Genomic DNA, 13,838 nt, shown 5'->3' on the forward strand with positions numbered 1-13,838 from the left:
TTCATATTAAAATATACACAATATGATTAACTTTGTTATTACTATAAATTTGAATAATTGCATAAATTACAAAAATAATTATAAATTTGTTATTTTAAAATCACATTTTTATTAAATCATTGTTTTCGACTTTTTCAATTTTCATTTTGATTAAAAAAACAATTATCAATTTAAACGTAAATTTCAATCGTTTTGTTATTAAAAAGGATTCGTAAATAATATCAATAAGTTTATAATTATAATGTGAACAAGTACAATTCATACTTTGTTATTTCCCGTCTCAAGTTCGCGAGTTATAATTATTGTTTATGTTTATAAATTATCGTAACGATTTTTTGATTGTTTTTAATCTTTTGGCATTTATGACAAATTATTACCATCATTTAAAAATTTAACTTTGACTCGAAATATTAAGTGTAAATTATAACTTGAGTTATGAAAGTGGGCCTTATGGGGAACTGAACCTTATGGATTTGTTTTTTGTATCCTCAGAAAAATATTTTTAATAACGATAGCTTTGATCCCGAGGATACACCTTATCCTCAAGAAACCCTTTAATAAAAAAATAAAACCAGATTCTATTTATGGACAAAAATAAAATAGCTTTTTAGTAAAAATATAACTCCAAAAATTAATTATTTCCTTATCTACATATATATGTTTGTCTAACGCATATATTTATTTATTTATTTATTTCGGTTGTACGTTATTCTTGCGCTTCTTAATAGTATTTTATTAATAAGCAATATACTATAAATATAATTGTTTTTACTAATCTTAATAATAAATTGTGATGATTTTTCAATACGAACGACAGTTAATTTTTACTAACTATCGTTTTATTCAAGTTTAGTTCCTTAAGAAAAGATAAAATTTTAAATAAATTATCTCTTTTTTGATGAATTAATTATTGTTTTAAATAGTAATTGTATAAACAGACAGACAAACAAGTTTTTGATATTAAAAAAAGAGGTTAAATAATAAAATAGTTAAAAATTAGAAAAAAGTATTTGTTATTTAAATGAGATTTAAAATACTAATAAGAAATAAAAAGGTATTAAAAGTAATGGTATTATAATGAAAACTTTTATATACTTTAACTCTCATACATACCAATGGCCGGAAAGACCAATAGTGCATAAAAATGCACTGTTGAAAAAAATATGTTATATATGTACTATAATTTTATTAAAATTTGAAAATGAAAAATTAAATTCATAATCTGAACTAACTAACAAAAAAATCAAAAAAAATAAAAAAAAACAATTAAACTTTTTTAGAATCGGCAAAATTGTCTAATTGTACAAACTTTTTTAATAAAAAGTGTTATTATTTTTGTTTTTATATTAATTTTAGTTTTTTTTTGTTTTTTTTTAAAACAATTTTTATCCACCACCTTTATTATAACAAATTAATAATATTGTTTTGTTCAAAAAAAACAATTCTTTATATTTTTGTTATTCAAAACTGAAAAAAACAAACCACGGCGTATGTTGCCAACTGAAAGTTTCAACACAAATGCATATGAAGATTCAGAGTGGAAAGAAGCTGAATTTGACACAACAATCAATGAACCAATTTTGATAAAAAGAAAAGCCCTTTTACATATTAACGAAGAAAGTGACGAGCTCTTTTATTTTAATTCATTAATCGACAACAACATGAAAACAGTAATTATTGATAACACTAATTTGTTTGGTTCATTGATGAGTGAATATAAACTATCAACAGATGAATTTAATGAATCACCAAACAACTGGAAAAATATAACAATAGATGAATTGGATGCATTTTTAGCAGTTACTATTCTACAAGGCCAATTCAAAGAAAACAAAATATCACTTGAAGCATTGTGGTCAAGTGAAAAATCCAACTATTTGTACAAAGCACCAATATCGTTAAAAAGATACAAAACAATAAAAAAATATCTTCGTTTTGATGATACCGCTGCTTATAGAGAAATTGCAAAAGATTTCTTTGAAAGTTTTTCTAATGAAGAAGATTGTAACGATGAATACGATTCCACAGATGATATATTGAATAAAGATAGTATCGAAGTTTTACAAGACCACATTGACACCGTACATGAACTTGAATTGAGCAGTTCTATCATACAAACACAACAATTTGTTAATCAGTCATTACAACCAAATTTTATAACACAAAAATCAACACAACAAATACCAGTTAGTAAAACAAGTTTGCTTCGTTTGAGATTACCGGGATTGTCACCAAAACGTCCAGAACAAATTCAACTTCGACCCAACGTTTTCAAAAATGTTACACCTATTCGAAGTGAACCAGACAAATATGACATTGCAAATACGTCAAATGTGATTTATCCTACAAACAAAAACGATTTAGATAATTTTTCTTTTATAGAGAAAATATACAATTTATTCAATAGTAATTTATTAAATTTGTACCCAAATATTTATAGGTGTAGTTCGGAATTATCTATATATGAGAATTTGTTTAATTATTATGGGAAGTGGTGCAACAAAACGTTCATTCCAACAAAACCAGGTAAATATGGAATGAAGTTTTTCATACTCGCGGATTCAACAACTAATGTTATACTAAATACGTTTTTCTATCGTGGTTCTGACAATGGAAAACCCATTCAAGATGTTGGTGGTCTTGTAGTTATCGAATTGGTTAAACACTTACAAATGAAATATCCACTCGAATCAACAATAACAGTAGATCGTTTTTTTACAAGTGAAAAATTGTGTGTCAAATTGTTAGAAAATGAAATTTATTTAGTTGGCACAATTAACACAAAAAGACTGTTCGTTCCACAAAAAGCCAAATTAATTTGTTTTTCTGCCAAAAAGAAAAAGACCGAGAAAATGTTATTAAAGAAAATTGTTTTAGAGAAAACCAACAATACTCCATTATTAGAAACAAAACAAATACGAATTGTATCATTTATCGAACGAGACAAAAATATTATGATTTTGACTTCACGAACACAACAACAAGAATCATTCATTGTTAAAAACGAGGTGGGAGAATTATCAGAAGGTAAATTTTCAACAGTGAATCGATACAATAAATTTATGTGTGGTGTAGATCAAGCGGACCAAAGTATGCGAGAACACACGTGTAAGAGACCATCAAGAAGGTGGCCACTTGCGTTTTTTACCATATTATAGACATGGCATATCACAACAGTTATATTCTTTACGTGTTAAACAAATGTGAAAATGGAAATAATGAACAATTCAAAATGACAAAAAGACAATATCCAAAATGGAAATATTGTATTAACCTTTCTAAAAAACTGGGTATTAACAATGCACATTCAAGACTGAGAAAGACTAGAAATGAATTAACAAAAATTTCTATACTTGAATATATCAATGAAACAAAAGAAAAAACGTCTACAGTTGAAGAAAAAAATGTAGAACAAACTATAAGAAGAGAAACAGACCAAGGTAAATCGAAATGCAAAATATGTTTGGAACTCAAAGATAAAAAATCAGCAATTCATCGTTTACAAGAAGATGTGCATTATGTTATAATCATGTATGTTCATTCCACTTCCAATGTGTTTGTGATAAATGTATGGGTATCAAAGGTGTTGAACAATTAGAAAAAATCAGAAACTGGAGAAGAGAACAAAAGAAATTATAATTATTAAGTTGCTTTTATATATTTTATGGTATATATTCTAATTTTGTTTTTATATTTTATCATAAAATTATAAATAATTTTTTACCTGTTTTTAGCTGGTTTTTATTCTAATGTTTCTTGATAAAAATTTAGTTTCAAAGTCAATTATTTATAAATTTATTATTTTAGATAAAGTTTATTTTAATTTATAATAGATTTATGTTTTGGTTCAGAAATTATTTTTTTGTCTGAATTTTTTTTAAAAAACAAATTATGACAACTTATTATTTTTGGGGATTTATTTTAAGACAATTTTTATTCAAAATGAAAATATAATTAATCTTATTGTTATTGTTTTTTTATCTGTATATTCAGGAAAACTTACCCAATATATATTCAAAATTATTAAAAAATTTTGGGACAACAATTTCAAAAAGTGTTAAATAGAGAACTATTGGGTTGTCGGAGAGTTAATGTGTTATACGTTTAACATATATATCATATTTCGATAAGGTGTGATAAAAACATAAAAACATTAACAGTTGAAAATAATAGAGGTCTTGATAAATAATTAATAAAATATGTTAGACAGTATATCAAATCGATAATAAACAACAATTGTAGAACAAACACAAAAATTTTAGAAAGACAACACCAAAGATATAAAGAAGTTGTTGAATGTTATTTTTGCGTGCAGACTAAGATACCGAGTCTATAATACAAACGGATTGTGTTTGGTTTAACAAGCCAAACAATATATGATAAATGATTTTGTACAAAAAACACACATTATGTAAATTAGAATGAATGTTTAAAATAAGTTGATGTGTATATGTAATGTAAGTGACAAGCATTTTATAAAAAAAAGATATTTAAAAATGGATTAACAACACGTATCGGCGATAGATTGTAACATGTACATCAAGATAATAACAACTTTATATCAAATAATAGTCAATTTTTAATATTGACCAGTAATAAAGTTGTGTAAATAAACACCAGAACAACAAAAAAGTGTTAAATATTTAATTCATGTGTCATGTAAACAACTTTTTAAATACATATAATTTTTATTCATTATGATGAGTGTCTTTATCTTATTATGTACTATTGAAAACATATTTTATCACCTGGTATTTAAAGTGAAAACTGTTATTATAATTATAATTTAAAAATAATAAAAGTTGATTCTTTTTTTAATAAAATGAAAAAAATTAAAAAGAGGAATGCAACGAAAAAGCATTTTTATTGATACAAATAACAAAGTTATGAATTAATATTTGGACTAAAATGATGTTGTTGACCCGATAATTATTATCGGGTTTTAAATGCTTGTTTAATTTGTTTTCAAACTAATAAAAAAAACTTATAATAAAATTATTAAATTACTAATAGAAAAACTCAAATTCAAATTATGTTAAAATATTAAATATAATATAATATATTATTATAATAGTTTTAAAAAGAAAATCTATAAACGAACTATAAAAATTTAATTAATATGTCCTCATAACAAACAAATATAAAAACACTCAAAAAAACGCACTTTTAGTTACGACTATTGTTTTGTTAACAAATTTAAATACAAACCAAACAAAATTCAATACAAATAAACCTTTAAACCACATATTTCTCAAAACTGTTTAATAATTTTGAGGTTTAGAATTTCTCATATAAGGAATGAATCTTTATAATCTCTTTAATCTCCTTCATGTCGCAAACATCAATCACTGGAAAACTAATCCAAAAGGACGACGCTTACAAAGAGGCAGAGAACAAAATACGAGCAGTTTTAGATCAGCGAATGCACCTTCGCTTTTTGCTTGAAGAAGTGAATACACGCCTTGAATCCACGTCATCTGAAAAAGAACCAGAGCTTTACCAAAAGATTTTGAATGACAAAAAAGCACTTCGTGTTGTCCAAGAGAACCTCGACGAGTTGATTACCACATTATGTGGTACTAACGAATCTCTATTATTAAGATACGCTTACTTCTCTCGTCGATATGTGGTGACTATTACAGACGAAAATGTTGAAGAATCACAAATTGCAGATATCATTAAAGAGCTTGGAGCTGATGCCGTGTACTCCCACACCAAATCCGTCACTCTATCAAAAGACAAATTACACAAGACAACTCTTTTGACCTTCTATCTCAAGACTGATGCAGCCAAGTTAGCGCTTCGTTCCTACTGCATCAAGATGTGTTGGGTCGTTTCAAGGTACGACACATATCAAAATAACTACTACAAACAAAACTATTCCACCATTTACCATAATAACCAACGAAACTCTCCAGATATCACACAAGAAACTGCTGACTTCATAATGACAGATTTCTATGAGAAACTTCTTTCATTGGGGTACGACAGCAAAACAGCTCTTCGTATTATAAGAGTCGAGTTAGTTAACAGCAACTACAATCAACTTTATTTTAATATGTTTTCGCCCAATCTTAAGAAAGAAGCCGATGAGATTGTGACCGAAATTAACAAGCAAAAATATTGGGTTGAGTAAGATATTCTTCTTGTTGTTTTTTATTAGAGTTTTTAAAACCATAATAATAATAATAATATTAATATTAATATTAATATTAATATTAATATTAATATTAATATTAATATTAATATTAATATTAATATTAATATTAATATAATAATAATATATTATTATTAGTATAGTTATTTAATTACCATAACAAACTTCAAACATTTCAATCACTTCACAAGTCTTTCTTTGATCTCTTTGATGTGTTTTGAGCAGAGAAATGATATCGGATTAAATTGGAGTTGCGAATGGTCTTGTCGAAGTCATCATCTTTAGAACCGGTCAGTTGTTTCCACTTGGAGACGATATCGCCGTCAAGCTCCGCACCACCACCTAAGACTTTTTTAGTTGGGTCGGAGAAGAAGAATACGTCTTTTCCTTTGTCTTCTTTCAAACAAATCATGTCGAAGTCACTTGGGTGTGTTTGGAGTTGTTTTAAATCCTCTTCGACACCGGGGTATGCGTCATTCAGAAACTTTGACGAAACGCCTTTTAACCCATTTGTGTGGATTCGCTCTTGGAGTTCCTTAAAATTGCGTGCATTACACTTTGGCTTGTATTTGAAGGTCTCTTTTGTTTCATTATACTCGATCTGCTCCATCTTAATTAATCTATTGAAGAGCTCACCTCCCTTCTGCAAGTCGATTGATAAAATCTCGAGTATTTGTCGTGATGTGAATTCATTTCTGTTCTTTTTCAAGTACTCCAAAATGTTGCTTTGATGTGTTTGGATACTGGTAGCGTTCATTACTTATTATGAGTTTGAATTTTTGGTTCAGTTTTTTTACTAAAAATTTCATTCATAGAGCAACTCAAAATTTCAAAGAAGAGAAGTTTCAATGGCACTCGCACCTACTCGAATTAGGTTGTATGACTTCCTTCGTCAAACGTCGTCCTCCAACCTTCCCGTCGTCCTCAAAACACTTCTTATTCCCGCTTCTTCTTATTCAATATTAACAAGTCATCCTTCACATTGCGTCGGAGTGTTATTCTTATCAGGGCTTATAGACGTCGCTTTCCCACTTCCCAAAGAACCGTCACTCCTTCCACTTCTTTCTCCATTTCTTGACAAAATGCTTCTGACTACTACAGTCGTATCTTTATCTTACATGAAGAGGTTGCCACCACGTCTAGTCACCAACTTAATCACACGCGATACCCTTCTTTCAGTCGGTTCTTTAGCTCATCGATACTTTGCTTTCCCAAAACCTATTCATTGGGACAACTTCTTCAACACGGCTACTTACGAAACTTTTTCCATCGAACCCTCTCCGTTCGCAAGAGTTAATACATCACTGACTTCGATTCTTTCCCTCTCCGTGTTACTCAATTGGGCTTGTCATCCCCCTTGTCTCAGAGCTTCCGTCTTCGCTCTTCCAAAAGTGATCGACTACCTCTCGATATTCTCTCTCTTCGATTACTTCCTCCCGCCTTCAGTCAAGAAGCAACATTCCGCTGGAGTCTTCTCCTCTTTTTTCGTCTGAAATTTATAACTAATTCTTTCCTTATATTCTTTTCAAATCAAACACAAAGAAAACAGATTAAAATTACACCATGGCGGTTATCGCCTTCAGTTGTTCTCTTCGTGTATTTTTCGCATTCGACGCAAATGTCGTGTTGTGCATCGTCACTCTCTCTCCATTAATCACTTCGCGTCAATACCACATTCTCTTCTCCACTACACAACTCTAAAATATGGAATTAATAACAATATAATAACTATATAAATAAGATACAACCGACAAACTTTTCTTGAGCAAGAAGTCATAAGCTATAATGTTCTTTTTCATCCACCCATCTTTGATGAATGGAGGAAATGGCTTATTATTTGGTTTGGTGACTACACATATTCTATAACCTTCCTCAGTTTTCCCGTCAACTGTCTTATCTTCCGGCTTCACTAGAATAAACACATTGTTGAAGTGTGATGTTAAAATACGTACATCAAAAGGCTCCGTCCTTTCCTTTTCAAGATAGATGACAACAACCACATCATTCCCAACATGTCTCTTTCGTTCCAATTTCTGTGGATCATCCTCTTGATTTGGTAATAATGGGGCAACATGGAACATGATCTGGTATTCATTGTATTGTCGGAAATAACTGAACGTCCCCGTACAGTTCTTCTTCACGTCAAGTCCTCCTTTGTACCGTTCCCAATGCTCCAATTTGATCCTCTCTCCCAATCCATTCATGAATTCCCAGAATTGTTCATTGCACTCACAGACGTCGTTCGAAAACAGCGCATTCTCCTCATTTTGATCCTTTTTCACATAGATGACACCAACCTTCATTTTCATCATCAAGCCGATCTCCATCATTTCGATCTTTTCCAACTCCGATTCTATCTTCTCACTATTCTTCTTAATGCTTTTCACGCGCTTATCTTTCTCCTCACTCCCCCACACTTTCTCAGTCTTTTCGTAATCTATCCCAGGTGGGAAAACAACACGGACAATGCCTTTCGGTGTCATCACTATCCCTCTTCTATATCGAGTCGATGTATCAACGGCCAACAAAATGAGTTTAGTGGTGTCTATATAAAATTTCACACTTTTCTTCCCATGAAAATGCTTTTTGAAATAGGGGTACTCCTTTTCCGTTTCAACGATGCTGTATTTCCACAAGTGGGTGGTCATCCCCACACACTCCCCATGCGCTTCGATGTTAAATCCGTTTGTCATACTCTCAACATTGACAATACACCCTTCTTGATCCACTTTACAGTTTGTCCATATCTCAGAAGGCAATGGCACGGAAGACCAAGGGTCTCTTCTAAAGACAGCAGTGTTAAAAACGTCATCAGTAATAAGAGAACTTAATTGGCTTTCGTTGACTCCTTTATCTTGTGCGATATATAACACATCATCCAAGAACGAGATGTCTGGTGTTCCAACAGAGTACAAAGCGTTACTTATGTCAATATCGTCGCGCGTTGTGTTACATGTTTGACATCTTTTCTTTTTATCTTCGTCACTTCCGTAGACTGTAGAAGACGACACAGAAACCGTTTCTTTCCTTCCGATGAGTGGGCGCGTCCGATGAAAGGTTCGTTTGTCCGCACTATCCTTAAGCGTTTCATTCTCGATGAATTGTTCGACCGTATTTTTGTTTGGGGTGTCGCTATATCTTGCGGGTGACGTTAAGAATCGCGTGGTTCGATCGACTTTTGTGTAATCGACTTTCTTTGGCGTGAGTCGGACGTCTGCGGAAATCGCCAAAAGTTCCGGTTCGATTTCTGTTTGTGTTGCGTCGGTTATACCAGTGTTAAGTAGATCGTCCAAGTCGATACTCATCAATGAATTTTGAAGTTCTTTCACTCGATGAAAGATATTCGACAGAATAAGTCATATCGCCTTTCATGTCAAAATGAGACGGCTTTGCCAACTTATTTTCATTTTGACACGTCTGTGATTGCAATCTCAATCTCTCACTAATTGTTTACTGGTGTTTGTTTGTTCCTTCTATAAAATTAATTGTATTATTTTATATAATATTTAATATTAGTAAGTATGGTTGTTTTATTTTTAAATCAACATTTTGGAAACAATATCACATACGTATTTTTTTGGGAAGATATTGGAAAAAAAAAACTCGGTGAAAAAAAAAGTCCGTTTTTTTTAATTTTTTCTCACTGTGTTGTTCAATTAAATGAGCCGGATTGTTATGTAATTTGTCGGGTATTTTTCGCTATAAAAAATTGGTTTTATTGTGTGGAAATGTTTTTTTTATTTGAAATTTACAGTTCTCGTATTGAATTAATTAAATAGTTTAAAGATAGAATTAAACTATTATATATTTCCAAATTAACAAATGTTAGTAAAAACACCCAAAAACTTTTTCGATTGACAATTGCAACAATAATTCAGAATTTATTATTACTAAAATTAAAACTATATAATAATTATTAAATAAACAAAAAACCGAACTATAATTTGAAGTAAAAAAATTAGAAAGTAATAGTTTCGTTTTCAAGAGTTTTATGTTCCACAACTACTTGCTTTCCTGTTGCGTTTTTGATTGTGATCTCTCCTTTCAAAACGACTCCTTCGCCAAACAGGACATCGCCTTCCACATCGAGTTTCTTCAGTTCTTCAATGTTTGGAATATGTTTGAGTCGTGCAGCGTAATCTCCGACATGTTGATACTCCTTAGACAATTTAATAGGTGGTGGCATCTCATCTACCTTTCGCGCACCATCGACAATATGACCCATCTTGTCCAAATTGAAAACAGTGCTTTGAACGACAAATAAGTCCGAACACGACTTGACTGGAAGGAATCTACGGCGTGGGACGATGACTGCGGAAGTCTTTTCGAATGCCGAAATAGCACATCCGACTGCTATTTCAAGTTGTATTACCTTTCTTTCTCCATCCATCTTTCTATTAACGATGATGTCCATATTGTTTAACAACGTTTCCTTCTCCACAACACTCTTTACACTCGCCATTTTCATCCATATGTTGTTCGTGTTAAATACTTTGAACTTTTTAATATCCTGGAATTCCTCAATCTTCTCTTTTGGGACTTGTGCGATCTCAAGTAACTTCAATTTCTGTTCATATTTAATCAAAGTCCCTCCTTTGACATCATTCAGAGTCTTTGGTGTGAGTTCGACAGAGAAGTCCATGTCATTCTTATAGAAATAACTCAGAATCGACGTGTCGAGTGTAGCACCCAAATTATCGACATTCGAAAGATAGACATATTCAATGCCACCTTTTTCAAGCTCTTTGAACGCAGCAGAGTCGACAAAGGACTGCAAAAAGTCGCCATGTCCTGGTGGGTACCATTCTTCTTTTCTTCCATTGAGGTGAGTAGTGACGGGGAGGAGAGTGTCTGCATCAATTCGTGGGAACTTATGTTGAAGGAAGGTAAGGATTTTGACATCTTTATCATTACTATACTTCTTCAGTGCGTTCTCCGTGTCAACTTGTGTAGAGAATGAGTTCATTAACACTAAAGGTACAACAACTCCGTATTCCTTTGTTATAGCCTTCAATTGAGTCACTGTAATATCTAAGAAGTTTTGCCCATTTCGGACTTCTATAACACCTTTAGGACCAGTACATCCCATTGTCGTGCCAAGTCCTCCATTGATTTTTACTAAACAGAGTTTCTTAAGTAAATTGATAGTTTCTTCACGTGGGATGTTTTTGTCAAGAGCAAAATAGTCGACTTGACACTCAGCAGGAAGTGCTTCTACCTTGTCCCATTCTATTCCTTTCTTTTGAGAATCAATACCACTGAGATATGCATTGTGAAGTATCTGGAAGGCTTTCAAGTTACTCTTGTCTTCTTCAGTGGGTGACTGAGTCAACAAATCGGAGACAATAGCTGAGGTTTTGGTGCGAATGGCAGATGTGTCCATATAATGAATGTGTTCATCAAAGTTCTTTTTATATGAACAACTCCTTCTTTTGTTTTCTTCGTCATAACTTTGATTCAAAAGTTATCGTTTGCCATCACCATTTTTTAACTTAAAGAAATAGTATCATTTTATTAATATTTTAATTAGTTGGGAGTGCTTCATTTTTGACTTCGGCCTTTTCGAAATAGAAGAGGCAAAATGGAAAGGATAAGAACTATTATTTGTCGTGGCACAAAGATCTCTCAAAATAATAAAGGCGAATTATTTTAGTTTGAACGTCAAGAACATGATAGTAAATTATAGTTTATAATAATTAAATTATGTAATTCAATAATTAATAATAAATATTTTATATCAGTATTTATTGAAATAGTCGGAGATAAAACTAAAATCTATGTTTAATTAAAACTTTTAACTTTATCTGGTTTCTTTTAGACAATAAAATATGGAATATTAAGGGAACTCATCCTAAAAAATTCATCTTATTGTTTTAAGTTTTTCAAGTTTTTTTTTCCAAGGTTCATTATTTACAAAATGCTATCTTTGGTCCGGTAGACAACTTAAAGAGACTGGCTTTAATATCAAATAACTGAAGTTTTTTAAGCCAGAATTTTTGAAAAAGCTAGTTTTTTTAATAAAAATGTTATTTCACTTTATGGTATTACATAAAAAAGGACAAGTCCATACTTACAAGAAAGTCCAAATTATTTTGCAGGTAAAATGGGAAAGGAAGAATAACTCTTTTTGCGGTCGACAAAAACGAACCACAATTCTAGTGAAAAGTAATTAACAAATCTATTTTAATTCTCAAATATTGTCTATTTAATAATAACATAATAATTAATTATAATACAATGAAATGATCATAAATTGCAACATATTGAAGTAAATCAACAATACCAATCAAAAAGTGTCTTTTTGTCCATAATCAAAAAATACACATCTATTTTTCGTAAAGTAGAATGCGAAATTGTTTTTTTAATATCGAAAGTTATTTAAAATAAATTATATTTTAATTCCACAAACAATTTAAATTCAAGAATATATTTTTAAATGAAGGACAAACCAGTTATCTATTCGTTGTACCACAAATATACATTATTGACTCTAGTTATTTTATAATAAAATTATTATAACAACTAGAATTGTCTTTTTTATAAAATAGAAATAGGAAAAAAAGTATTTATAAATTTTATCAGTTTGTTTTTAGTTGGTATTTTCATAATGTGTATAGTTTAAATAGTATCAGAATAATTAAAAATATTGTTGTCAAAAACAAAGGTTGGGTATAAAAACCAAAAAATTTGTCATCTAATCGCCACAATGATGAAAAACATGTTTGATTATCCGTGATAGTTAAAGCACTTTTTTGAGTGGCCAACAACCATTAAATGACATAATTAATTGCTTCTTGATTATTTTTTGGTTAATGTTTTAAAAACAAAGAATGATAATAATAATCATTACATTTGATACATGTAAACATTTCATTATCATTAATAAATTGTTTAAATAGACAAATTTTTCATTGAAAACTTGATTTGTCAACTTTTCAAATAATTCATTTAAAAAACAGAGGAAAAAAAATTATAATTATTTAAAATTATTTTTCTCTATCTCATGGTATTTTTATAATAATTTCTAAAAACTTAACTATAAATAATAAATATAAAAAGTGCACTAACCGGGACTCGAACCCGGATCTCCACCTTGGGAGGGTGAAATTCTGCCCTTAGACCATTAGTGCTTTCTTGATACTCATATTGAAATTGACTTGTATTGAGGTTAGATATTAAACTGTTATTTAAAATTTATAAATTATTATAAATATCAAAAAATTTTGAGATGATGCGTCAAAGTTTCCAACGCAATGTGGTCTTCTGATTATGACAAATTGTGAAATGGTGAGATGTGTCAAAAGTAATTGAAATGTAATTTTTGTGGGGAACACAAATGGCCAATCACACACATGTAACAATTAAAACCAAAAGTTACACAAAACTACTCAAAGAAGTTGTATGATATTGATAACCATATGAATACTATATTATCTATTTACAATTAAAATGCAATTCATCTTTTCAAAAATACGATGACATTCTGGACACGTGAAGTGGAATGAGTCATCGTACTCTGTGTCAGTGACACCTCACCCACTCTATAAACAGCCAACTGAAAGCAAAGACAAACATTTCATGTGTGAGAAAGAGTGTCCAGCAAAGAAGGTGTATGAAGACTTTCTGAGAATTGTGCCAAAAGTGCAAGTTGGCGAAGAAGCGCCAGAGATCAAAGCGCAGT

The 13,838-nt window shown here is 30.5% G+C and overlaps 5 protein-coding genes across 5 annotated transcripts; 2 read left to right on the forward strand and 3 right to left on the reverse strand.

Annotated features, from left to right (window-relative positions):
• Positions 1 to 5,329: 5,329 nt before the first annotated feature.
• EIN_172480 (hypothetical protein) lies at positions 5,330 to 6,136 on the forward strand (the record flags this gene model as incomplete). The annotated part of the gene is made up of 1 exon (XM_004183911.1): positions 5,330 to 6,136. The coding sequence occupies one exon, from the start codon at positions 5,330 to 5,332 to the stop codon at positions 6,134 to 6,136; it is 807 nt and encodes a 268-aa protein (XP_004183959.1).
• Positions 6,137 to 6,341: 205 nt separating this feature from the next.
• Positions 6,342 to 6,914, reverse strand: EIN_172490 (hypothetical protein; the record flags this gene model as incomplete). Its single annotated transcript, XM_004183912.1, has 1 exon — positions 6,342 to 6,914. The coding sequence occupies one exon, from the start codon at positions 6,912 to 6,914 to the stop codon at positions 6,342 to 6,344; it is 573 nt and encodes a 190-aa protein (XP_004183960.1).
• A 91-nt stretch (positions 6,915 to 7,005) lies between these two features.
• On the forward strand, positions 7,006 to 7,650 carry EIN_172500 (hypothetical protein; the record flags this gene model as incomplete). Its single annotated transcript, XM_004183913.1, has 1 exon — positions 7,006 to 7,650. The coding sequence occupies one exon, from the start codon at positions 7,006 to 7,008 to the stop codon at positions 7,648 to 7,650; it is 645 nt and encodes a 214-aa protein (XP_004183961.1).
• A 63-nt stretch (positions 7,651 to 7,713) lies between these two features.
• Positions 7,714 to 9,462, reverse strand: EIN_172510 (rap GTPase-activating protein, putative; the record flags this gene model as incomplete). The annotated part of the gene is made up of 2 exons (XM_004183914.1): positions 7,714 to 7,814; positions 7,914 to 9,462. The coding sequence occupies 2 exons, from the start codon at positions 9,460 to 9,462 to the stop codon at positions 7,714 to 7,716; spliced, it is 1,650 nt and encodes a 549-aa protein (XP_004183962.1).
• Positions 9,463 to 10,115: 653 nt separating this feature from the next.
• EIN_172520 (UTP--glucose-1-phosphate uridylyltransferase, putative) lies at positions 10,116 to 11,540 on the reverse strand (the record flags this gene model as incomplete). The annotated part of the gene is made up of 1 exon (XM_004183915.1): positions 10,116 to 11,540. The coding sequence occupies one exon, from the start codon at positions 11,538 to 11,540 to the stop codon at positions 10,116 to 10,118; it is 1,425 nt and encodes a 474-aa protein (XP_004183963.1).
• Positions 11,541 to 13,838: the final 2,298 nt, after the last annotated feature.

This window comes from Entamoeba invadens, assembly GCF_000330505.1.
Source record: "Entamoeba invadens IP1 unplaced genomic scaffold scaff_1105074725591, whole genome shotgun sequence".
Classification (NCBI taxonomy): Eukaryota; Evosea; order Mastigamoebida; family Endamoebidae; genus Entamoeba; species Entamoeba invadens.